The sequence below is a fragment of the Populus alba genome, chromosome 11 (genome assembly GCF_005239225.2).
Source record: "Populus alba chromosome 11, ASM523922v2, whole genome shotgun sequence".
Classification (NCBI taxonomy): domain Eukaryota; kingdom Viridiplantae; phylum Streptophyta; class Magnoliopsida; order Malpighiales; family Salicaceae; genus Populus; species Populus alba.
In genome coordinates, this window is record NC_133294.1 from 7,307,675 (window position 1) to 7,334,931 (window position 27,257).

General features: G+C 33.1%; 3 protein-coding genes across 3 annotated transcripts; all 3 read right to left on the reverse strand.

Moving 5' to 3' along the window:
• Positions 1 to 8,427: 8,427 nt before the first annotated feature.
• On the reverse strand, positions 8,428 to 10,296 carry LOC118055043 (receptor-like protein 51). The gene has a single exon (XM_035066828.2). The coding sequence runs from the start codon at positions 10,174 to 10,176 to the stop codon at positions 8,827 to 8,829; it is 1,350 nt and encodes a 449-aa protein (XP_034922719.1). The 5' UTR covers positions 10,177 to 10,296; the 3' UTR covers positions 8,428 to 8,826.
• A 4,484-nt stretch (positions 10,297 to 14,780) lies between these two features.
• LOC118055035 (cellulose synthase A catalytic subunit 8 [UDP-forming]) lies at positions 14,781 to 21,772 on the reverse strand. The gene is made up of 13 exons (XM_035066822.2): positions 20,950 to 21,772; positions 20,656 to 20,732; positions 20,412 to 20,463; positions 20,172 to 20,316; positions 19,680 to 19,946; positions 18,969 to 19,314; positions 18,717 to 18,854; positions 18,038 to 18,163; positions 17,735 to 17,947; positions 16,951 to 17,203; positions 16,660 to 16,859; positions 15,925 to 16,278; positions 14,781 to 15,649 (listed from the first exon to the last, which is right to left on the reverse strand). Exons 1-13 carry the CDS (start codon positions 21,125 to 21,127, stop codon positions 15,062 to 15,064), a joined length of 2,937 nt encoding a protein of 978 aa, XP_034922713.1. The 5' UTR covers positions 21,128 to 21,772; the 3' UTR covers positions 14,781 to 15,061.
• Positions 21,773 to 22,188: 416 nt separating this feature from the next.
• Positions 22,189 to 26,742, reverse strand: LOC118055036 (uncharacterized). Its single transcript, XM_035066823.2, has 9 exons — positions 26,386 to 26,742; positions 26,238 to 26,302; positions 26,083 to 26,139; positions 25,462 to 25,521; positions 24,501 to 24,557; positions 24,157 to 24,199; positions 23,534 to 23,611; positions 22,787 to 23,271; positions 22,189 to 22,681 (listed from the first exon to the last, which is right to left on the reverse strand). The coding sequence occupies exons 1-9, from the start codon at positions 26,576 to 26,578 to the stop codon at positions 22,592 to 22,594; spliced, it is 1,128 nt and encodes a 375-aa protein (XP_034922714.1). The 5' UTR covers positions 26,579 to 26,742; the 3' UTR covers positions 22,189 to 22,591.
• Positions 26,743 to 27,257: the final 515 nt, after the last annotated feature.

Below are 27,257 nucleotides of genomic sequence, written 5' to 3' on the forward strand. Positions count from 1 at the left end.
CCTAACATATAGGTTGCTTCTCTCTTACATTTCATGGAGAAATTCTTGGATAACTAGGTCTTCGCTAACTAGAGTAAAGAAATATCGTTTCTTATTAATAATTTGTTGTCTATATATAATATTAGAAAAACGAATCTACTCTCACTAACCTTTTTATAAACACAAGGCTCATCCATATTCTTAATGAAATCAAGTTTTTTTTTTTATTTCATGAAATTGGATATTCCAACTCTTTGAAGCTTGCTTAAGTCCATAAATAGATTTTTATAGCTTGCATACTTTATTAGTAAATTCCTTAGATTTAAAACTTTTAAGTTATGTCAAATACACATCTTCTTGAATATTCCTATTTAGAAATATAGTTTTGACATCCATTTTTCAAATCTTATAATTACAGAATGCAACTATAACAAGCAAAATCCTTACAAATTTTAACATAGTTACCAACAAAAAAGTTTTATCAAAGTTAAACTATTTGTCTTTATTTGTAACTTTTAGTAACTAGTTTAGCTTTGTACATTTGTATATTACTATTCATATTAGTCTTTTTTTTTTAGAAAGGCCTACTTACATCCATAGAGTTTTATTCCTTTAGGTGGATCAACTTGTTAGTGTACATGAAGTCCATTTTAGATTTCATGACCTCAATCTATTTCTTATAATCAATACCAAATATTGGTTCTATATAATTGATAGGCTCATCAAGTATGAGAAACTCATTATTTTGAACTTTCATGAGAAGTCCATATCTCATTGGTACATGACGTGTCTTACCAAATCTATAGAGTTTTTATGTTTACTAAGCTTTAAAATGAACACCTAATGTTATAGTCTTAGGCTTAAGTTCTATTTAGATGTCAGTTTATGGTTTTTAAACTTCTATTTTCCTTCACTCCTTTTAAGAACAAACTCTTTCTTTAGAAATGTAGCATGTTTTGAGACAAACATTTTTGCTCAACGGGATGATATAAATAATATCCAATAATTTCTTTTAGATATCCCACAAACTTATGTTATCTAACTTAACTCCTAATTTTTCAAACACAATATGCTTAATATAAGTGTTAAATTTCAAATCTTTAAGTATGATAAGACTGGTCTTCTATTACTTTATATCTCATATGGAGTTTTATCAATAGATTTTGATGGAATCCTTTTTAAAAGGCAAGTATTAGTTTGTAAGGCATAACCCTAGAAGGAATATAGAGGTCCTGTATAGCTCATCATGAACTGTACCATATCTAAGAAGGTATAATTTATCCTTTCAGAAACTCTATTATGTTATAGTGTTCTAAAAGGTGTTTATTATGAGGGAATCTCATTCTTTTTTAGATAATTTTGAAAATATTAGCTAAAGTATTCACCACCTTGATCCAATCCAAGTATCTTAATACTCTTTTCAATTTGTATTTCAGCTTCATTTTTTAACCCTTTGATTCTTTCAAATGATTTAGACTTTCATTAACTACACATGACCATATCCATTATGGTCATCAATGATAAAACATGTGTATCCATCTATGACACAAATCATTATTGGTCTATATATATTTATATGTATTAGACCTAACAATTTATTAAATCTTTTACTCTTTCAGTAAAGAATGTTTTGGTCATTTTATTCCAATAAACAACCTTTGCAAGTTTTTATATGATTCATAATAAAATAATCAAAAATCCTTATTTATGTAACTTAGTGATTCTTGTTTTTATTAATATGATATAGTTATAATGCCATAAAAAAAATATGAATATTGATTATCTAATATGTTCTTCTTGCTATTTATATTGAACCTGGGCATTTCTTCAGTATACAAACCATTTGTATGAATACTAGATTCGTTTTTATAAAAGGAACAATATTTTTTTTTTAATAATAAGTTTAAATCCATTCAAAAATAGATATGTTGTTTACAAAAAGTGCTAAAATAAATTAACAATTATCAAGTTCTACAACCCATTTGGCAAAGTTAATACAAGAACCCTTACTTCATTACCAACTTATAAGTCTATTTTATCTTTATTCAATGATAAACACACATGAAGTAAACGTTTCAATGAGCTTATTAGCTTTCATTGTTGCAAGATAATCTTTGCAGCTCCTTCTATACTAATTTTCCTTGCTATAATGATAATAAATACTCTTGTCTTTTTTATAACCATAGTAGGATTTCATGTTTAGATAGTAAGACCAAGTCAACACTTAACTCATGGTTCATGACAAAGCCTAATTAGGCTGATTTTTAAAATAGTCAATCATCCTTAACATGTAAGTGTTCATTAAAGAACCCTTTATCATCTTGCAGCGTAATAATTTCTTAGAGATCTTAAATCTCTTGGTCCTACTAGCCACATTAAACAACTCTTTAAGATGTATAATTATTATATAGGCATCCATATTCCTATACTATGTATAAAATTCAAGTGACTTGATGTTAATAATCACTCCTAACTTTGTTATCAACATCCTCATCAAAGACACAAAGAAATGGATTTTTAATAACATATAACATTCTTTCTTGTTTGAGAACAATTCTTGTATCAGTTCAAGAAGTTTGTTTTAGTTAATTTATTAGTATCAAATATGATATGCAAGGATATATTTATTTTAACTCATGGTAATCTATCAACATATTCATGTAAAGATAACAAAGGATCCTAAGGTAATTTAAAATATATTTTACTGAAACAAAGGATTGATAATGAATCCAAAAGACACTTGTCAAAATATTGAATGAAAAAATATAGAAAAAGAAGAAGAAGAAGATAACTTCACACAAACCTTAAGTTGTTTCAAGGTTTTCTCAAAGTAGAGGATTTCAAATCCTTTTCTTTTTTTATCAAGTTCGCTGAATTTTCTAAATTCTTTCTCCTTATAAACATTCTAGTGAAACATTATGTTATGATATATAGGGATGATATGATTAAAAAATTTAAAAAGTCATTCCATAACTCAAATAATATAATCTATCTTTAAAAATTGTTCAAAATAAATTCAAGTCAATCACATATTAATTTGTCAAAAATTAATTAATAATTAATATTATTTGAGTGAGTAAATAAATTTAAGTAATTCATATCCAAAATCCACAATGTAATCTTTATAATTACATATCTATTAATTAACTGATTGATCGAAAAAGCAAAAGTTATATCCAAATCAGATATGAGTAGATAAATTCTATTTTTGGTTCAAAATCATAAAACCTAATTAAAAAAACCAATTGTGATTCACATGCATATATATATATATATATACATATATATATATATATATATATAAGTACAAAAAGAGACTTTGTGACTTTGTTATCTTGCTCGATTTGATGATTTCAATAAAAAAGCTCTTAAAAAGCATATCATATCATCGTAGGTGGTAGTTGTGGTGGTGGAGGTTGCATCTATAATATCGCTTGCTTTTAATTATTTTTACTTACTTTTTCTTACCTATTATGTTGTTTTTTTTCTTGTTCCATTCTTATCTACCCATTTTTTCTAGTTTTTTAATTGGTAAAGGTCTATATGATTAAATGAAACAAAATAAAGAAAAATAACATTATAATGTAGAGAGAGGGTGTCTTTTTCTTTTCCGTATAGGGCTTCACTTGTTAGTTCATAGAAAAAGTAATTGAGAAAGGTCCTGTTCTTAAAGATTGGTCTTAGATATTTTTACATCATTGGTCTCATATGTCAATAAAGTTGATGAAAGGTCTAGGTGTGTTTTAATCAATAAAAGTAACTTCAAATATAACTTGGGTTTTTCATGGCTAGTGTCATGGCATGCACAACATCAAATATCAGGTTTTCCCTCCTTAATTAAAAGGATTTGGGATTAATCATAAAATTATGGTTTTGAAAGAGTTATCATCTAGTATCATGGTCACTAGAAAACTTAATGGTTTGCGAGAGTCTGGGTAAAAAAACTAGTTTTGCAAGGAGAAACGCATAACCTATAGTGCACCCAACCTATGGTAGCGATATTGTTGATTGATTGTTTTTCTAAGTCATGTTTGTATCTATTGGTCTATTTAAGGTTCAAAGCAGATATTTGTCCATGAGGAAGCATATGCTTTATCAAGTTAAATCCTAATCATTTTAGGGCTTAAATTTTAGCATCGTATTCATTTCTTACTTTGTATCTTTAATAAATGAAGATATACTTTATAATGTAAATTTATAATCATTCTAGGGCTCAAATGGTTCGAATGCTAGCAATTTAGGTCAACCTAAATAGCCAATGAGTGGGTAGCTCCTCTTTTTTGAACATAGCATATGACCCACTTCGACCTCTAAAAAATGTATTATAAGGTGTTAACAGGTTTGTCTCGTCAAGATATTTTTTATGGTACTGGTAATATCAAAATCAAAACTCTAGTATAACATAGTGACTTGTTCTTTCTTTCCTATTTTCTCTCTCCTCTCTCCTACCATGGTAGCCATGTGCATTTAATTTCTTCTTTTGCATGGTTGGGGAGAATTGTTTATGCATGGGTATAGGTTAACAAATAAAGAAAATAGCATGAAGGTTTTGTTCATGGACCATAATCCTACTTGTTTGAGCTTAGCCTAAATGAGTAAGAGTTTCTAGCCATTTAAGCAAGGTCTAGAACAACTAAATTTTTTTAAAAAGTTATTTTTTTTCTTGTACTATCACCGATAAATTTGATTTTTTTTTTTTCATTGTGTAAATGTAAGCTTTTGGTAAGTAATAGGTATAAAAAAATATTTCAAATTCTCAATTATACTTCCATCTTTTTTATTCATATATTGATAATATGGGAATTGGTGCCTTTTTATTTATTTATAGGTAGATAGTTTTGCAAAAACATTGTTTCGGTTAGAGTCAGAAGTCTAACATTAGTGGAGATGAAGCATAGAATGAAGACTCGGTTTGGGTTAATCTTGGAAAATCCATGGAGGTGAAAATTAAGGAAATAAATTAATCTCTTTTGTAGGTCTGAGGAATTGAAGCCATAGGTTCCTTTATTGGATTCACATTCCCTATAATTGGACAAGTAAGAGTCTTGGCTTGGAACCCTATTTTTAAGAAATCTTCAAGGTCCTTTAATGCATATTTAGAATTCTTTTGTTGGATAGTATAAGTAGCATATCCAAAGTCAAAAAGGAGTGTAAATAGGTTTTTAATGACCTTACATTTACAAGGACAATGACTATTATTTGATTAAATTAGTAGGGGGAAAGGAAAAGTGTAAAATGAAAAGTCAAGAACAATAAGAGTAAGAGACTTTAAATGGTGAAGTTGAGAGACTAATGGAGTAGGCAAAAGAATAAAGAGATCATTAAAGCAATTAGTCATATGCAGTCTTATGATTGTTAAAGTTGCATGTGATTTCATAAACTTTCATATTGCCTTTGCCACCAAAGTATATTGGACAATTGTTTGAGTCATTTTGGGTTAGATTAAGGTTAATACACTCATATGTTTTTTCAAGGTGATGTAAGTAGTCTTAAGATAATGTTTGGTAAGTGTCTTAAGTTAGAAATGACAAAAAACATGTTTGATAAAAAAGATAAAAAAACAAAAACATAAGATAATTTTTTTATGAAAATTTTAGAGTGAATTTATATATTTCAAAACATTAAGTACAAAATAACATGTTTCTTTTGTCTTCATTGTCTGTCTTTTTAGTCATAAAACAATAACTAACACACTCACTTCATAAAACAAGTTGGCATATAAAAAGTCATATTTATTAATTTTTTTCTGTTTTAAACCTTTATTGTTTATTTTCTTTCATTAAATAATAAATAAGATCTAATGTTATATTGTTTTTTTTCATTTATGCTTTTTTTTTTTTTCCCTTTATTCTTCATAAAAAATTATATTTGAAACCAATATCTGACACATATGCTATTGAAGAAGTGACCACCTTAAATAAATGAGTGAAGGGATTAGATCAAAAAAAAAAAAGGTAGCAAGACTCTAACTGTTTAGGAAAAGGATTTAGTTTGGATCATAATTTCTAAAAGGATTTAGAAATTATTGGCCCGTGTTACACTAAGAGTCAGATTATTCTTTTATACATAAAATAAAAAACTATAAAGATGTTGCGAACATGTTTTATAGCAAAACATTCTATCATAAACTCAAAACATGATGTATAAATGGATGATATATATTTAAAATATTAAGATAATGACATACTAAATGACATATTATAAAAATATATATTGTCAATATTCTGAAAAAATCTCTATAAACTTACTTAATAGCAAAGTAAAAACTAAATGAAATTTAATAAATAATAATATCCAAAATACATTTTAATTCATTTAATAATTAAAAAAGGAGACCAATTAACAAAATATTGGAGGAAAAACTAGAAGAAAAACATTTATTTAAAAAAAAAAAAAAACAACCCGACTCAACCTAGGTTAAAACACTACACACACGACCTGTGACATAAGAACAATATAACCTCATAGAAAAAAAATTAAAAAAAATATAAAGCTCAATTCTCGATCAACTCAAAGTTGAAAGATAACATTGAAAAAAATCAATTCACAAATCAACCCAATATTGAATAAGAAACTAAAAAAAAAATCAATTTAAAACAAAAAAAAAACTAAAAATAAATAAATCAACCCGAGTTAACTAATTAAACTTGCGAATAGGTCATAAGACTAGAATAATCCTATAGAAATGAAAGTAAAAATAAATTACAAAGCTCAATTCCAAACCAACCTAATATTAAAGGATAAAATTGAAAAAAATAATTTAAAAAAAAGACATAAAAATTTGACAGAATTTGACCCAAGACATGAGATCAAGATTACTTGTAGAAGGAAAAATGGAAAAAAAAAATTAAGAAGAAATAAATTTCAATTCTCAATAAACTCAAAGTTGAATGATGAAATTGAAAAAACAAAATCAATTAAAAAAAAGATCTAAAACAAAAATAAATAGCAATAAAAAATAAAAATTAAGTTGACATAAAAATAAAATGATATGACACCCTACAATTTTGGATAGAGCAGTGTGAAATCCAAGGAGACAAGAGAAACAAGGAAAGAAAAAAAAAAAAAAGCCATCAAAGTCTTACCATTACATGTTCATCGACACACACCACCTCCCTTAAAAGCCTTCATTGAGTCATTTCCAACACCACCAAAGATAGCGATGGTGTTCTAGCATCTAAAGAAGCCCCACACATCACCAGAGCGTGACGCCTTCCCTCACATATTGGTTTATGAATTGCATGCACCAACCAAGTTGTTCCTGTCTGTCTCCCTAGAAGTCTATTTTTTTTTTTTTATCAAATTTAATCTCTTGAGCCTTAATTATTCTATATCAACATAATTTTATTTTATTTTTTCAAACCAAGATTTAATGGAGAGCCATAATTTTTCCTTGATATTGCAAGATTTTTATATCTAGATAACCAAAACAAATTATTAAGTTAAATCTCAAATAAAAAAAATGTAAAAGAATCAAATTAAAAAAAAAAAAACAAAACAAAAACAAAAAAAAAAAACAAGTGACAAAAAAGTAAGACTTGAACTTTTCCCCTACAGAGTGCAGTTCAATCCTTGATACTAACAAGAAAAGAGAGCTGGATATTTTTTTTAATGTTCAAATTCAGAACCCAAAGCTTTCATTGTTTTAAATCAATAAAAGCTCATTTAACCTCGACAAAACAAGTATCAACTAAGCAATAACTTTTTTCTCAACACCACGTGATCCTCTAATTTAGACAATTAAAATATACCAGTAAGCCTAATCTCAAATAAATCCAAGATCAAAGGAACAAACTTGAAAAAAAAAAAAAAAAAAAACCGCTGTGGAACATTAGCAGAAAACTTGGTGAACAAAACTTTTGGTTAGTTTTTTTCTTAATAATAACTGATACAACAGAAAAACGATGTGATTTTCACTCCTTTACGTAATCTCATAACTATGGAAATTAACAGATTAGTGACTGCAGAACGGAAGAACATCATCCAGTTGATAGAAATTCTACGGAAACAACGTTGGCATCAAAGAATGCATGCGATGATATTAAACAATCTGTCAGCCGCAAAGGAAATAGACATTTCAAGGCTGCAGATTGAGATGAAACGAGAAACAAACGAAGGCCAACGTAGCAGCAGCAAGAACTCCATGCCAACCATTTGCAATCTTCTTCAAGTTGTAATGTGGACGGCTATAGCACGGGGCTATGTCTGTGAAATCAATAGCCTTTGTTTTCCATTTGACCTTAAGAAATCAACATTCTTCTAGTCGCATTCGTTTCCAGTCTCTTGTGACTTGTGATTCGGTGGGAACATTTTTCCTAATCGCTTTTAACACCAAAAGAGAGTGAATAACTTGCGGGTTACAACTTTGGCTTTATTATTATCATACAGCTAAGAGAACCTCCTGTGTGGGGCTCTATCAATGCAATAAACAATCCAAATCATTGAGGATGAACAGAAAGGCCAAAATTTCAAAATTAAATGGAAACTGGCAGGATCAAACATGCGTCGAATTAACGAAAGTGGGAAAAAAAAAATAATTCTTGGGTTCATGATACAACATTAGAATCGACCACTTTTTCCCCTCTACAGAATGGAAATAATTCATCCACAAGGCTAGATTCAGAGTAAATAAAAAATAGAAATCACTGCTCTTTTCTCCATCCAATGATCAAAGCAGCGAAGAATAACCCACCCAAATAATGATTTCACCCTCTCCTTTTCATTTTTTTCGCCTTTACAGCTACTCTTCTTCATGCTCAAGCGTATAACCAATTAAACAATCGAAATGATTTCTAGTAATCAGCATTTCTCTACTCTAAATTCTAAACAAACAACATTACCTTCTAATTAACCACACCTTTTGAGAAGAATAAGGAATACTATTAGGAAAACTATGGATGATAGCCCAATTGCTACACCAAGAACAACCTTGTTAGGTCCATGGTGACCCTCTTTCTTGCTGCTGGAATCATCACTTTCATCATCATAATCTGATGAATCACTCCCACTATCATCTCCTGATGAATCATCCTTTGCAGGAGGTGGTGACAATGGCAATCCATGCTTATCACAAGGAGCAATTCCAAGCTTCAATTTTGATGACAAAATCGTATGATTGTAACACAAATTGCTATTTCCACCAACCTTGAACACAACCAATCTCTTCATAAAAGTAAGATTGAAAGGCAAAACACCATGAAACTCATTGTTCCCAAGATTCAAGTACCTCAAATTCTTCATTTCTGCAAAAAACTTCGGTATTGTCCCATTCAACTGATTTGAACTCAGATCAACATGAGCTAAATCAGGTATTGCTGATATTGAATCCGGGATCGCCCCAGATAAGGAATTGGACCCTAAAGATACATTCTTTAGTGAAATCAAGTCACCAAAATTACTGGGGATTCCCCCAGTAAGTGCATTAGAGGAAAGATTGAGACTTTCAAGATTTTCAAGAAGTGTAATGGAACTGGGTATCCTTCCTTTAAGCCCATTACCTGAAAAATCAATGTGGGTAAGATTGAAAAGCAGATGTTTTGGTATGTAGCCAGTGACATTAGCATTGGAGATAGTAACAGACCTAAGCTTATGCATATTACCAAGAACGACATAAAGACCACTAGTATTTACTGGCACATTACTTACAGTGAGATCAGTGAGATTGACAAAGTGAGAGAGCCCAACACCAGTGAGGTGTTTAAGAGAGTGAATGCAAGTGAAAGAACGGAGAGAGAGAGCAAGATCTAGAGGGAATCTAATAGGAGTAACAGGACAATTGGTGAAAGAGAGAGATTGTAGAGTAGAGAGGGATTTGAGGGCAGTGTAAGAGAGAGAGAGGTCAGAGGAGCAGTTGGAGAGGTGAAGTGAGACTAGGTGGCGGAATGGGGATGAAGAGTCACAAATGGTGGCGTTGTGAGGAGAGGGTTGGGAGCAAGGGTCTTTAGCTGTTGGGATGTCTAAAGATTGGAGGGCTCTAAGTTGTTTGGGGTCCAAAGTGGAGTGAATGGAAGGAGAGGGTGTTTTGGTGGTGGGTGGAGTCGGGGAGGCCGTGGGGGAGGGAGAGGGTGGTAGAGTGGCATTGGCGGTGACAGTGGCAGCTTCAGCTGCGGTGGTGAGGAGGAGGAGGAGGAGGAGGAGGAGAGGAAGGAAGAGGGGTGGCTTTGGTGATGGTGAGGTGAGATAGAGAGAGAGAGACATTGTGGAGAGAGAGAGAGACAGGGGGAAACGAGCCTCGGAGAGAGTGAGCTATGTAAGAAAGCGTGTACAGACAGTTGTTTGTAAGTGAAACGTGAGAGCTTGGGAAGTGAGGGACAGTTGGGATTTTACCTTCTTTGATCGCCCTGGATTTGTCACTTATTTGCAGAAATGCAATCAAAATTCATCTGTCTGATCTTAGCATGCTTTTTCATGGGCTCTTAGGCTGTGATTATGGCTGTGAAACAGTTATTTTCATATATTATTTCCAGAATCTATATATAATCATACAAATCTTCACGGAGGGAGAACAAGAGCACATTTACTTTTGTATTAAAAAAATATTATTTTTTTCAAAATTTTTTTTTATATTTTTAAATAGTTTTATATGTTGATAATAAAAATAATTAAAAAAATAAAAAAATATTTTAATATATTTTCCAAATAAAAAATTATTTAAAATATAATCACCATCATAATCCCATCAACCTTTAAATCCATATCGTTAATACAGTAGGAAAAACAAAAGCAAGAACATGGCCGTGGTAATAAATTAAGATTAAATACTAATATTAGATTTGAGCCTTTAATAAAAAAGGAAACGGGAACGTTGTTGATTTCCTTCCTGTAAACTCAAGTTTCTTTTTTTTTTTTTTTTTTTTTTTTTAGGCATTCACATTTGCTAAACGTGTAAAAAATAAAAAAAAATATTAACAGAAACTAAAAACAAAATTAAAAAAAAAAAAACAAATGTAAATCAAGATATTTGATCTCACATCACAAGTTATTTACCCGATTTTATTCAATAAAACTCTTATAAAAGGACTAAGAAAAAATAATTAGATATCAAAATAATAAGGATTGAAGTTGAAATATCAACAACAAAAATGATCTACCTATAATTTTTAAAAGATGAGAGAAAAAAAAAAAAAAAAAACTCACCAAAGACAAACTAACAAATTACCATTGACACACACTATACTGAAAGAAAGAGAACACAATAACGCTTCTAATAACACTGCAGAATATTATTTTTGACCATCAAAAAGCGTCACATGACCTGCTCAAAGAACATGAACAACTCAAATGCGTTAGCGCTTTGACAACACTAACCAAAAATATTTTGAATTTAGAATTAATTAGCCTTTCTAAAATGATCAAATTGTCTTTATATGAATTAATTAGCCTTTCTAAAATGATCAAATTGTCTTTATATATATATAAAGGATTAAAAAGTCCTTAAACTAATAACTTATTTTTCTTGATTTTAAGAATAATGTTTTTTACTATATTAAAAAAAAACTTTAATACCCTTATTAACAAAATATTAAATCTTTTATACATAAAATCAATTAATCATCCTAAAAATAAAAATTTGATTTTCCAAGGCTATTAATGGTCAATTTAGTCAAGAAAATGGAACTCATAATTATTTAGATCAAGGTACGAATATGGATAAATAATTTCTATTTAATTTAATTATTGAAAAAACATGGGTCAACCAGTTTATCACACTTAAAGCATGATAGAAATTAAAAAAAATAATATAATGAGAGGGTTATTAAAATTATAATTACAAAATATAGGCCATGTAAATCATTAAAACAATTCATAGCAATCCATAAAGGTTTTTTTTATTCATTCTTAAACTTTTTTTTTTCAATTATAATGCCTAAATTAATGAACTTCTTAAAATGTTTTTGAGAAGGTAAAACATTCAACAAAAAAAAAAAATCAAAGTATAAAACAATAAGAATTTTCATGATTACTTCATCCACCTACTCTCCTTTTTATTCCTCTATAGTTTTTTTTAGTTTTTATAATTTTAATTTTGGTTCAAAAACTTATTTTCTTAATATTTCAACAAATTATTGAGGCTAAAAGAAAAGAGAAAATTCTTTTAAAAACAACAAAAAAAGTTATTGAATCACCACAATCTAAAACAAACAAGGGGTGATCTTGGTATCAATAAACTTCATTCAACGAGGGGATCCCATTGAGGTGTTTATAAGCTTTTATTTTGCTAAAAAAATGTATCAGGGTTGAGCAAGGTTTTTTTTTTTTTTCTTGAATTGATTTTGTTTTGGGGTCCATTTTTAAAGTTTTCTAGGTTGAATAATTATTTTTTTAAAAAATAATTTTTAATAATGTTTATTATGTTTTATTAAGAGAAAATGAGTTAAAAAATAGATTTTTAGGCAAAAAAAAAAATAAGAACCACCTTTATGGTGACTGGATTCTAAACAAGCACAAGATGTGTTGTCTATGCTTTTCTTTTTTCATTATTTTTGAAGATGGAAAGAAAGATATCATCACCCCTTAATAAAAGATAAAAATAAACAAAGACCAGAGCATGTTGATCTGTCTAGGTTCGGGTGCCTGACTTTTATTTAAAGGTTCAGATACATTAGGCCACCTAGGCCTGCGCTCCATGCCTTTTCTTTTAGTTATTTTTAAATTTTATTATTTAATATTGAGTTTTTATTTATTTTTTATTATTATTTTTTCAGTTCTATCTTTTAACATATGGTTGATTTTGAATTAGGTTTTATAATTTGTTTTTTTTTTTTGTCTTTTATAAGTTTATCACGATCTCAAACAATCATCCCAGTATTTTGTTGGCGCTCGATATTGTGAGCATATGTTTTTGTTGTTGTATAATTAAATAAAAATATTTTTGAAACAATAAAATTATTAAACTCAGTAAAGTTTATGGCATAGATTGCGGATTAATTTGGTTGATTAAGAATTAAACTTCATGTTTTATTTCAGTTTGTTTTTTATGAAGCTCTTGAGTTCTCAAACAAATATCCCGATATTGAATTGGTGTTCAATTATACCAGTACCTATTTTTTTTATTACATAATTAAGTAATATACATATTAAACCTAATAGAGTCCATGATCAAAGTTACATGTTTAACGGGTTAAGCTTCAAAGCCCATCGCGGTTTTAATTTCTTTTTAAATGTTATTTTGATTTTTTTAAAATTAAATTATATTATTACCGGTCATCCGAATTATTTTTGAACTTATCAAGTTTATCATATCAAAATAACTTTTACTCGATTTAATTTAAAATCTTAATTAAACAAAACGTAATATTGAGTTATTTCAAGGTTTGATCTACTATGTTTAGTTCAATAATAATACTAAAAAGTTAGTGCAGACATTTCTTTTTATGTTTAATTTTTTTTTATTTTTTAGCTTCAATCACAAGCGTAATGCGGGCCGGTTAAACATGACCAATTTTAAAAAAAGTAGTCCCTAAATTCAATAGCTCTGCTTTAGGCTGGACTTATGGTTTCCAGCTCTTGCTTCCTTCTCTACTTTTGTGTTTACTTCTTTTGGGCCAATCCATATTGCTTTCTATTCCTGGAAAATCTTGATTTATACATAAAACTTATTTCCTAAACATTGCAAGTTTTTTCTTGACAGAAGCTTTGTAGATTATATTGTTTGAAGAAATTCTGCAATGTCATTATTGCAATAAATGCATTGCAGAATTGAAGGTAGAGGCTTTTACAATAATAATATTGATTTCACATAAATAAAATTCATATAATTTCTCTTTCTAATTGAAAAACATCTCTTTCTATATCTAAAATTATGCTTAGTTAGTTATGAGAGCTATAGCTCAACTTATCATACTCTAAGTTTTCTTTTTAAAGATTACCTATTCGAGTTTTACAAACTTTAAAGCTACTGAAAGCTTATATGATTATTAGCTTTAAAGCTCGTATAATTTGTCGAGATGCACATAAAATTACCTAAACACTTATATTAATCTAAAAAAAAATTATGCTAAGTTGAATTGGTGCATTCCATTGTCAAAACTCCAACACAAATATCTTGCTTGCAAGAAAATCGTATATAAAAATGTGATGTTATTACAGCAAACAAGAACTGGATTTTGAAATTTTTGCAGCTAACTACATGATTAGTTCCAAAGCTTTCATCATCATATACATCACATAAATATTGTGCTTTGATAGCAAGCATCTGCTTTTCCACCCTCATTATACTAGAAGGTGAGCAAAAGGAAGTTCTTTGGGATTTTGGTTTCCTGGCTCCTAAGTTTCCCAGCATTTTATTGCCGCAAAGGAAAAGAAAAAGGGTATCAGAAGAATATCTTTTCATTGCAAGCAGAACATAATCCTCAACTCATGTGAAGCCTAAAGCAATGCTAAAACAGTTGGTACTCTAGAAAAGGTTGGACCAAAAAATAATTCAATTCGTGGTTTAACAGTGTTTTAATTCAGAGATAATGTTTATATTATAGCAGATATTACTTTTTAAAATATTTTTTATTTAGAAAGCATTGTAGACATTGTAGACATGTGACATACCTCATTTCTTACCGATCCTCGATAAAAAAAATAATTTCTCGCAAATTTTAATAGACTTGTCGACCCAAAGAGCATCATTGTAATGTCGACAACAGGACCACGTCATCAAACGACAAGATTTCAGGATAAATGGTCCTGTGGATGAGTCTTGACTTGTGGACCTAGGTGTTGGCTGCACGACACTTTCAAGAATGGTTACTTGGTCCTTGTCAGATACAACGAGGTATGAAATCAATGCAGAGGTGATGGCACATCAAGCATGAGAAATGAACAATATTATGTCTATTCATCTTTTCTGCTTTTCTCAATACAAGAAAAGTCAATCGTCACCTATGTATCTTTACATAATATTGCTCACAGAAATGCTTAGACCTTAAACTCGGCAAAGAGAGCAACACAAGCTGTTCAAAACTTCATAGAGAATCATCTCGCAGTTCATGTAACTCAACTACTAACTGCTATAATTACTTTCTTATGAGAAAGTAGAATCTGGATTCCGAAGGTTTAGCCCCAGAATACTGGGAAACTTGCTGGTGGTAGCTCAGCAATCTATAGAAATGCAGGTTTCACCAGCCAAGGTGCTGTCAACTTTGTTAACGAATGGATTAATCTTGACCCAGACAAGAGAGAAGACAGAGGCCAACAGCACTGACCACAGAACAACAATGGTTGGTGTTCGGTTTTGGCGACCCATCAGACCTTTAAGGAATGGATAGAGATGAAGAATCACCCAGAAGGCAAAGAACACCTTGCCAAAGAGAGGTCCCCATGCTTCATATCCTTTGTTGAGTGCATCAGAGAATCCCGCAACAACACCAACAATGTTGATAATGAGAAGTGTTGTTGGAGGAATCAGAAGTGTTGTCCACTTGACCATATAGAGCTCCCCGAATTCTGTATCATCGGCTGCTTTTGCTGTGACAGTAAAGTTCGTATCAATGCCAGCCAACATTTTCAAGAATCCCTGGAAGACGGCAAAGAGATGGGCTGAAACACCTCCGATCACCCAGAACTGTTCATTACGCCACAAATCTTCAATGCTGACACCGCTCCATCTTAGCTCAAGCACTGCAGTTACAATGATAGAGATAAAGAGGCCAAGAAACAGCATGCTTGCCAGGTTTGAGAGCTGGATCAATGACAAGGTATGATACAAAGTCAATCCCTTTATCGACATGATAACCGGAACCAAAACCGGAAATGATGAATTTGGAAAATTCTGATTTCTAATATTAAATAGAAAAATGTTGACTAGCCTAGTAATACAGAGTTCAATTGCTTGAGAAGCACTGTCTACCAAGCAAAAGCTGTTAAATTTTTCCTCATAATAATTGATAAGTAAAAGCCATGACGTTGCAATCATTTTTCATGTTAGGATGTGAAAAGGAAGACAATAGAAGTTACCGTTGGTATGATGAATTTTCCAGTCAGCAGACAAACTGCAGGAATTGTGCAGTAAGCAATGAGAGGGAGGGATGTAAATGGATAAACAATGGTGTTTATATATGCAAGCCTTTGGAGCCATTTAAGACGGCCTCCTCCATACCCGTACCAGAAGGGACAATGTCTACTAAAGAAAATTTCCACAGATCCAAGAGCCCATCGGAGAACCTGGTGCAATCTATCAGACAGATTGATGGGTGCAGATCCTTTGAATGCTGGCCTTACGGGCATGCAGTATATTGATCTCCATCCTCGGCAGTGCATCTTGAATCCACTTAAGATATCCTCAGTGACCGACCCATAAATCCAACCAATCTGAGAGGACACATAAAAAGGTTTAATATTGACAATCTAAATATGTCAAATAGGTTCAAACTGATCAATTTTTATCTCAACAGAGCATAATTCATACTCAGATGCTAATGAAATAGAAAAGGTCAAAGAAAGTTCCAACTATGCAACCGAGAATGTATGGTTGAAATGACAAACTAGAGTAGAAAATGTCATGAAAGCCCACATTGGCTCTGGCTTGCTAGTGAAGTAACAAAAGATAATTCAGAAATGATGATAGTGGAATCTGATTAACCATACTAGGTATTCGATGAAGAGAATATAAATTCTGTTGAAAGAAATTTTCTTTTCTTGTTGAAAAAAAGCTCTGAACTATCGGTTTGGAGCAAGGGATGGAAGCTTAACCTCTTTTCCCCATTCAGTCTTCTCTTCAAAGCCACAGCCGATGACATGAATAGCTTCCTTGATGAGTGTTGATGAATTGGCAGACTCAGGTACTCCTCCATTCTCCATTAGTGTAGACTCAATGAAGACAGAAGATAAGCCAAAAGTTTTCTCAAAGCTCAACTGGGAGATCAGCATTGATCTCTCATACTCATCATAATCTGCAAGTGAAAAAACCCCAACATAACTTGGCGATTCCAAATTCTGTTAGCCAATCATCTAACCCAACTATCTTACAAAATTTAAACTTACTATCAATCTCTGTAAGATTGAATATGGCAGCATTGAGATCCTCTCGTTTTGCATCTCTGTAAACCTCAGCTGGATCCTGAGCAGGCTTCTTCTTTGTGGGGCAGCAACATGAGAAGCAGGATGAAGACTCCTTGCCCTTGCGTAAGCGGGGCATAGAAGGAGGCCCATATCCGTAAAGTGCTTGCCTATTGAAAACACAACCAGTTCCCACATACATTGGTCCTTGAATGCCATCCAATCCTTTCATGTTAACCTGAAAATAGAATGGAAAGAATTGTCAAAATTCAAAAAAAGCTCTTATTTATCCATAAACTACAGAAGCGAAGATATTATGGCAATGTTATATTATTTCTACAGTCAGTAAATTATTGCCTCATTTTTCACTTTTCTACACTGAGAAAAATATGTAATACATATCTGTTTGTTGATAGGAATTGGGAGTGCAAAAGAACAATGATCAAGAGGATTTGAAGAGCCATACATCTAGCTGAACTTCATTTTAGATTAAATTCAGATGAGTTTGAACATCATTAATTCTGTCATTTAGAAAGTAGAAATTTTTCGGAACTTACATATTTGCATGGCCTGAAAAGACCAACTTCCCATCAATTAACCAAGCTATTTAAAAACTTTCTTAATAAAAAATTAAAATGAAATGAAATAAAATGTTTCTGTTACTCTAGCTTTATTTTCCTCTTGAGCATTATAATCTAGATCTCCCTACCACTGTATGCTCGACACCAGAATTAAGATTATGAGAAGATTAAGTTAGATTTAGTCTTACATCAAAGAAAACTATGTTACGATTGGCATAGCGATCACTCCTATCTATGCCATCAAACCTCTGAGGGAACTGCACATAGCATACATCTCGACCTACTTGTGGATCCATCAGGATGCACATTGCCTCTCGAACAGCCTTGCTATTGTTTACATAGTGATCACAATCAAGATTGAGGATGTATGGAGCATTTGTGAGAACTGCAGACACTCTCACCTGTATAAAGCCATTCATGAAATTATTAGTCCAACATGAAGTTCTTATGATAATGCCAAGCCTTACCATTCTTAAATTATTTATACACACCAGAGCATTTTCAGCACCAGCTTTCTTGTGGTGTTGGTAGCCAGGTCTCTTCTCCCTGGAAACATATACCAGTCGAGGTAGTTCATTTCCCTCTATGTCACGAGCTCCGGTGTTTCCAAGGAATACCTGTCAAGAAAATGGCCTCATATGGTTATTGAATCTTCAGACAATATAGAGCGTTTTTTATGGAAAAATTCTATAGATGTGTCGAACAGACCAGAGTCTCAGGATCACATGAAAGATCAATATCTAGTTCAAAAAAGAAATTCAAAAATGATGCCAAAGGCTTTTTATTGAAAACCCAAGACCTTAATGTTCTTGAACATTCTGAAATTTTAAGGGTAATTCTAAAATATACTTCAATTATTTCATAAATTCCAAACAAACCACTATCCTCTTAGATTACTAAATGCTTCAGGAATTTTCTATGTTAATTGAAGCTTTACGCCACAGAGTTCTCATATCTTAGCTGTATCTCGAGATGAACTTTGAAAAATTAGGGCAGATCCTCTATCTCTGTGGATGGATGTTTCCAGAGAAGCTGGGGATGTTAAAGATTTCGTGTTTATCTCGTTATCTTTTAAAAGTTAAATAGCTTTGTTGCACCACCGAGGAATGGAATTTCTACCAATTACTAGCATAAATCTTGCAATCTACAAGAACCAACGAAAATTTCAACCTGAATCATGCCAGGGTGATCACGTGTGTTATTTCCTGGCCAAGGTGTTCCGTCTTGCATAGTCCATCCCTCGTCAGGTGTTTTCTGTGCCTTTGCTACCAAGGCATTAACTCGGACTTTGTACTCTTCATAGTCCCTCTGAAAGAAAATAAAAGGAAATGATAAATGACTTTTAAGCAAAACCAAATACATAATGGATTTATCAGAAAGGACCAGTATTTAAGAGTGGTGTAATAAGAGCCTAGAACTTACTTTCATCGCTCTGCGTTCTTTCACGAAAGAAGGCTGAACCTTATCTTTCAAGTAATCAATTTTCTGTGAGAAGTAAAACTCTGGTGCTCTTGGTTCAATTGAGAATTTTTTGCAGAATGGAACCCACTTCCTTGCAAACTCAGCTGTTTCTACAAGAGATTCAAATGTAAGCATAGCAGCACCATCATCAGACACATAGCAGGAAACTTTATCCACGGGATAGTCCACAGCAAGGATGGAAAGGACTGTATTGGCAGTGATCAATGGAGGCTCTTTCAGTGGATCAACAGTACTCACGAAAAAATCCACAGCAGCAAGCTGAGAAGGCTCACCCTCTCTTTCATACCTGGCATGGAATTGAGTAAGTCATACCATTTATTTGTTGTTATTAAAAGACACAGCAAACTCATCCTACTAACCTTGAAATGAGGAAATGAAAAAACAGTAAGCATAAAGGTAAAACCTAACAGTTTTATTTGTTGTAAGGACTTAGACAGAAGGGAAGGTTGTATGCTTCATACAGCTAATGTTTGTAAGCCAGGTTCAGTGTTAAATCTTCGACTAGAAAAGGGAATGGTGAATCATGCAGATGATAGTGATTATAATGCAGCATAGTGAATATCCAGATCATTGTGAGTCTGCATCGAATCATAAACTTCAGTTTTAATGGCTTCACTAACATGAAAATCTTTTGAGTCCCAGGCACCGTACCTTGCAGATAGCCTTTCGATAAATGTCTCTCTGTTGACAGGTTTCCACTTGGGAAATTGATCCAACACCCAAGAAAACGCAAACCAGATCTCACATATGACAGAAGTAAGCCACAGGCCGAAGGCACTATCAACGGGATTTGTTATTCTGTAGTGGAAGAAAAGGCCCAGAATGATCAGTCGCATAATGATCACAGCTCTGTATGGTGTGAGTTTGTTGCGTGGAATTGGATAAACAATTGAAAGCGGCTCCGAAGCCTCAGCAGACCTGCAAATTGAAAAGGAACCATCAAGGAAGAACTTTAAGGAATAGCTGTTGGATCAAACAGTCAACCTCCAACAGTTTATAAAAGCTTCGAGTGACTTACAAGACCTTACAACATGATTAATTTGGAAAGGCTATTCTTTTATTCTTTTCAGTTTAAACTCTTCAATCTTATTCTTCTTCTTATGCAGTGTTTCAAAATCATATAAGCCTTACTGTTGTACTTACGGTTTCTCTTCCATCTGCTGTTCCGGCGGAACTTGAGCTGGTTCCGTTTCAGGCTTAGTATTAGACTTTTTCTTCTTGTTCTTTTTATCCTTCCAACTCTCCACCCGATTCTTCCAAATTGGATTCCCATATTCATCATTCATTTCTTCACAAAAACATAGAGAGAAGATTATATAAAAAAAAATATTTAAGAAGAGAATTAAAATAAATATGATCTTCAGAAAAATCAAGTTGACTAACCACTATCCACTGTGGAAACGCTACTGATATGTCTAGCATGAATTCCTACATCCTGTACAAACCAAGGTTAATGGAAGAATGATGTCAGAATCCCAGCATTTGAAAACATTACATGTAGGCAAGCTTAGGAACTCATTGTTCCAGAAAAAAATTGCTAGTTCTTCTTGAATTTATTTAGATCTAAATATCACGAGCCCTCTTATGCATCATTAAATCATTAACATTTTAAAAAGTATAGTCATACCTGAGAATTGTTGAGGTGAGATGCCATTGTGGATTGATTGCCAGACCCCTTCTTTTCTACATCGTCCAGCAAGTTCTCTGGAGATTGCAAGCGTAAATAAGCATATAAAATTAAATAAAAAAGTTAGTAACATAGTAATAAAAGGGTTTTCAACCATTTGAACCATGCGTGATGAAAATTTTCAAACGTTGAAAAACTTAATTACACCAGATAATATGAGAGAAAATATTTCTGACACACATCGATTTACCAGACCAAAAATCTGCAAAAGGGAACTTCAAGATAGGGCAGTACCATCATATGGTGAACCACATCGCAAGCAAACTTTCCGCCCCTCCTTGATCTCATACTCGAAACAAGACTTACAAATGTGATAGTTACACTCATGGCAAGCCACAAACAGGTCTCCATTTGCATCATGTCCCACCTGTTCACCACAGGTATGGCATAAAGGAGCCCCTGATTCCATCATTTTGCTGATTACCACTTCACCGGCTCTTTACACCCCCAATTCCTCAGTTCTTTCAAGAGTGCTTCCCTCTTCTTCTCAATCTTTTGTTTTGGCCTGGTTTTTATATCAAAGACCCTAACCAAAGCTAGGGTGTCTTGGTTGTCTCTCAGAGGGTGGTGCTGACATTTTTTAATGCAGAAGAGAGGGTTGAGGTTGGTGGGGCATGGCGGTTGAGGAGTTGGTGGCATGTGTTTACAGAGAGAGAGAGATGAGAAGCAACGTCTAATTTTTGGGGTGAAAGAGAAAAGTTTTGAAATTTTTGCGGGAAGTTTAAGGAAGGTGTCTGTTAGGCAGAGCACATCTTTAACAAACTTACTTTCAATGCAAGTCCCCTCTCTTGAATATAAACACAAGATCCGGGGCTGGGCCGCCATGTAGACCGAAAACTGGCTGCATCCGAACAGTGTTCCGGCGTCTCCCATCGGCTTGGTTCTGATAATCATCATATCGATGTATCAGGGCAAGTCTCTCAAGGAAAAGAAAAAAATGAAAAATAAAGCACATCTCTTTTTATGTCGCTGAGACCATATATCTGGTTGGTCCAGTAATGGTAGCAGATTGACCATTTATTCTTTGCAACTTCACATCAGTGTTATCCCCAAGAACAGATGATGGGTATCCATTTTCGTAGATCTTAGATCCTTGCTTTTGATGAAGATGCAAGTGACTAAAGAGTCCATTTTCCTGTTAAATCTACATGGGAAATTGCAACACCAGATGCAAATAGAGCCATTCAACGAACCATAAAAAAGACATCAAAAAAATGGTTTTAAAAAGAAAGGCATTTCATGAAAGAATCGAGTGACTTGTTCTTTTTGGTGCCTGACTGAATTTATTCGATGAAAATTAAAATTGGACGATAACAACAGAAGCATTGCTTATTCAGCCATGTTTGTATTTTCTGGGGATGGGGGAAGTAAAGTTTGGTCATGAATATTAAATTCATAAATTCCCCTTGATACATACTCTTTCTAATTTGATAAATCACAAGCCAATTCACATCATGCAAGTTTTGCTCCGACTCAAAGAAACCAGCAAAACTGTAAAGAGACTTGTTGCAGAAATTTAGCCAACGATATCCGTTCAGTTTGATAATCATTCTGGGAAATATAACAGCGAAGAAATTCCTATGAACCATAATAATTCCATTTTGTACAGCTGTTCATCAACCTGTGACCAGAATGGAGCAGTCAATCTCAACTTATACAAGCTTAAAACTCTAAAAATCATGGGGTTTGCCGGTGTGCCTTGAAAGGGATGGCTGGTGTATCATGCACTTTACCTCGGTCAAAATGATGAAACTGTAAAAGGCAGCCCTTGGATAACCAAGCAATTGACGCGACACTGAGACAAACAGGAAACAATCTTCTCCTGCAACAGAATTAAGGCATGCTCTCCAGGAGTCTTTGATGTTGTAGCTGTAAACTAAGCAACAGAATAGACCTTTACTACTTTTGTTGTGTCACAAACAACAAGGTTTTCTGAGTCAGTCGGAGTGGTACAGAGCCAATTGACCTGCCAAAATGGAAAGTATGAGATGAAAAGATTCCAACACGAGTGATACAAAAGAACAAGAAGCTGAAAACCAAGATATTGTGCAAAAAGACAATGAAAACTGACCTTTTTGCTCAAATTAATGTTAAGACGAAGAACATCACTGTTGCCACCAGTCTGCACTGCATCATCATATTTGGAGCAATCCCAGACTTTCACAGACTTGTCATTCCCACCTGATATTATCAACTTCCCCTTCTCCCCAAACAGTGAAAATGTGACACAGGATACAGCAGCAGCATGGCCGCCCACAGAGTAATCCAAATGTAACCTTTTTCTTGCATTTTCATCAAGAGTTCCTGTACCTGCAGCTGGAACACCATCTTTAGATGTTGATGAAGATCCTTTCCGTACTTTTGCGGAAGTTTTTGATCTAATAACTGCAAGCTCTGATTCAATATTTATTACATCAACAATGCCATCACCCCTAGCCACAACACATATTTTATCAGACTTATCCAACATATCAACATCTGGAACTGCTATTGCATGAACAAATGCAGGATTCAAACATTGTGCCCCATTGCTACCGTTCTTTATGTCAGGCAAACCTGTATTCAAGAAAAGGTTCTACTGGTAAATCTTACAGGTCAGCAGAATAATACAAGCTTAAGGACCATATTTAGACTATACTTTCTAATGTCGAACGCTGGAGATGGTGAATCAGTTTATGGTATGTTGTTAGGATAACACACGAATAAATTGGAGGGCTTATGATCTAAAAGTTAACTTTCCTACAGCCCATCAATGGAAGATAACAAATTTAATACCAGTAAAACCTGTTAAGACATACGAGATAAGAGATATACATACCAAAATCCACAATTTTGACCGGGCGCCCTTTGGAGAAGTCCCACATGACAAGCTTTGAGTCAAGACCTCCAGTAATGACTGTCAAAATTCGTGTTAATGATAAATATAGTTTGAAAGTTGAAACATAGAAGCTCAATATAAAAGCTAGAATTACATCATTCTTCCCAAAATTCATAAGGCAGTCAAATGCCAAATAAAAGTGATAGCTAATGGTACTTTCTTTCACATTATAGCTAATTACACTTCCAACTGTCTAGACAATAATGAATACCAACTCCAAAAACCTTCAGAAAATTTAATGAATATTTCCCTTCAGGAACACCACTCTCCTATGCCTATCAGCATCCATTCACTGACTGGTACTTCACTCAATAATATCACAAACCAACTCAGCAGATAAGCAGCCCCTTTACATGTTTCTAGAGGCTTCAGATGGAAGGACAAAGTATGGAAGTAACTGTTAGATTACCAACATATGAATGTACATCAAATTTTCTACTTGCTAAAGCACCTAATATCAGATCCCATCATCCATGCAGTCATCAACATTCACAAAAGTGCATGTGCTGTGGGTGAGTGTCAGAGAGAGAGAAAGAGAGGTTTCAAAAAAAAAGAAACAATACCTTCCCAAGATCTCCATGGAATGAATTGTACACTGCTGCAAATCTATAATACAGTCAAGGGATGAGAAAAAGTTTAAGACTTAAATGGAAATTTGGAAAAAGCTTGGACACCTTCAGCCTTGACTGTTGACAAGCCTGCAACCATTACAAGAGAGACGACTTGCCACAAACTAATGGGAAAATTACTCAGATATCAATTAACAGAAAAGATTAAATATTCAAAAGTAAATTCATGTCAAACAAATGCACACAGCTAAACTTTGTTGACAACCATGTATATTTCACACTTGAAAAGACACTCGAAGCTAATGAAAAGGTAAATTCCAAATAACAAGGAAGGATACACTTGAATGGCCAGATCTCAGAGTTTTATAAAGGCAATGCTGGCGAATGTCAATAATCTGCCAGAAATATATCATTATTAGCATTTAAACCTTCAAAACTGCAGAGCAACAGGGAAAAAAAATCTTAAATGAGTGTGGGTGGAGGCAAGGAGAGAGATGGGGGCAGATTCTTGAAGCACTGCAAATAGATAGTTCAGCTAATTTAATTTAAGTAAATGCAAGAGGGTTGACTATCTAAAATTCTAAAAAGATGCATGGCACTCAATAATATAGGCCACGACAACTAGAATAAAAATAATTTTAGAAATAATAACAAAAATTTGAAATCATATAATCTTCAGTTCAATAACTAGTCAAAGGATGCCCAGAAACAGAAACCATCTTGCTCTTTTTTTCTGTGAGCTACCTGTCACAAGATTATCTCTAAAAAGAGAAAAGAAAGCATCCACTATCAACCAAGGCAAGTACCATATCTCTCTTCAGTTCTTCAATGCATTTATTGATTCATCTACAAATTCTCATTGAAGGGAGAAAATCAAACAAGACATTTTGGCATAACCATAATAAATGGAACTAGACAAATATTCCACTCCTTGCTCAGAAAAAGACACTCAATTGTAGCAGTAAGGCACATCAGTTGGCAAGATGGCGTGAACCAACTAATGTGAAGCTTTCCTCTCCATAAAGTTTGGCCATTATTATTTCATTATAAACCACCATGGAGGCTTATCCAGACATAATAGGTAAAAAAGAATGTGTTCCTGGACTCTGCATTTGTACTTGCTCTCTAGTCAAGACTATGAAGATTCTTCTCCAACAACAACTACAATATTAATTACATGCCCTAGGAGACAGGATATATGTTTATGAACATGCCAAGATCTGACTTAATCTCCAAGAAGTAAGACAGAACAGTCACAAATGCATGTTCCATGAACAGAAATTAAGAAACATACAAGACCTTAACATCACCACCATCATCTGTAGAAGCAAGAAAATTTGCCTTGGAGTTGCATGAAATCTGCATTGATTAGATACAAGCTCATTGTTAAACAGCTTCACAGCCATCAATTGCAAAAAGATCTAATATATCTAGCAGGATATTAAAAGCACAACACTAAATTCTCAGTCTTTTAAGGAACTTGAAGATTCTCTAGCAAAACAATTAACATTGCATAATGAAGCATGAGCTTCAGTTCAAATATCAACTATTTTGCAGTAGCTTGAGATTATCCATTCTGGTTTCTACAACTATTTGTTTTGGAGAATGGGTAAATAGTACATGGAATAATTAACATTAACCTCATCATTTAAGGTACACTGACTTTTGTTTTTAAATGTTCTAGGTTACTAATGTTAGCAGAAGTCTCTATTTCTTTCCCACATAAAAAAACAGATGATCATGGGTCCAAACTATAGAGATATCAACAATGATGCTTTCGAGGTAACTCGATAAAGGTTGATAATTTTCGCATAAAATGTTAACTTCAGCACAGAACAAAAGGACTAGCTTCATCATCATTCCATGAAACAAAATGACGCATTAAATCATATGATGATTAACTTTACAATAATAGTTCACCTGATTTATTTCCTCCTTGTTATAGGTATAACTCTTCAATGGCGTCCACGGACTAGCCTTCAAATACCAAAAAAAAAAAAAAAAAAACAAAATATTAATCTCCAAAACTCATCATCAACATAAAGAGGAAAAGAATTAACAATGAAGCTGCTTACCATATTATGCAAATCAAAACACTTTACTGCATTTCCACAGGAAACATACATGATATCTTCATTCCCTGACTCATCATCATACCACCATCATTCAATTTTCAACTTTATTTTTCACCAAAGATAACTCTACATAGCATTGGGAGTTTACCAGGCTTGAAAGACAAGGAAGAAATAGGTTCCTGTGCAACTTCAGCTATATGCTGCGCGTCTTTGCATCTCATATCAAACAAGCAGATGCAACCATCCTCCCCGGCGGTGGCGACGACACCAGAACGGTCACGTGAGGCGATGCAGCACGTGGCAGTGGCTTTGTGACCTCTCAATCTTCTTGGCTCTGTCATGAATCTCTCTCTCTATCTCTCTCTCCCTCTCTTACCTCTTCTCCTTTCTTTTTTGCCGCTAAGGGTCATTTATGTGCTGCGCTGTGCGGTGCTGCTTTGCTTTAGCTCCGCCTGGTTACAACTGAATCCGGGTCAGAAGATGTTTACCGAATAATTTACCAACAATGAACCGGGTTTTCGATCTGTCCTCGAAGTCAGACTTAAGGGCCAGAAATGTGGGCTTATTGTGAGACCCAGTCTGGCCCTATAAGGGATTCGGACTTGCGGCTTGTTTTCGCTTAATTGCGTGCTTATATACCTTTTGGTCAAACTGTGGTTTATTATTATTATTATTATTATTATTATTATTATTATTATATCAATTATTATCCAAATTAATTTATCTTTAATATAGGTGACCAGAAAATAATGCAGAGAAAACTGTAAATGACTTGATTTTCGTTTATTTTTTAAAAAAAAATAAATAAATACAGCCACAAACCCAAACTTATAGAACTATTTGGATTCATAGATAAGCATAAATGACTTATCATTTATTTAAAAAAAAAAAAAACAGATTATATTATTTAAAAAAAACAAACACAGCCTCGGACCCAGCCTTCTAGAACTATTTGGATCCATAAATAAGCCTCAATAGCGTCTCATCTCTTTTTATTAGTCTTCTATTAAATTTTATTTA

Coding starts and splice junctions, on each gene's coding strand:
- LOC118055043 (XM_035066828.2), bottom strand. CDS start 10,176: ATGTCTCTCTCTCTCTATCTCACCTCACCATCACCAAAGCCACCCCTC.
- LOC118055035 (XM_035066822.2), bottom strand. CDS start 21,127: ATGATGGAATCAGGGGCTCCTTTATGCCATACCTGTGGTGAACAGGTG. Junction 20,733..20,949: donor ATGTGGTTCACCATATGATG/GTACTGCCCTAT, acceptor TGCAATCTCCAG/AGAACTTGCTGGACGATGTA. Junction 18,855..18,968: donor AAGAACGCAGAGCGATGAAA/GTAAGTTCTAGG, acceptor ATTTTCTTTCAG/AGGGACTATGAAGAGTACAA.
- LOC118055036 (XM_035066823.2), bottom strand. CDS start 26,578: ATGACAGAGCCAAGAAGATTGAGAGGTCACAAAGCCACTGCCACGTGC. Junction 26,140..26,237: donor GTTTTGATTTGCATAATATG/GTAAGCAGCTTC, acceptor TGGTATTTGAAG/GCTAGTCCGTGGACGCCATT. Junction 24,558..25,461: donor ATGATGGTGGTGATGTTAAG/GTCTTGTATGTT, acceptor TATTTCTGGCAG/ATTATTGACATTCGCCAGCA.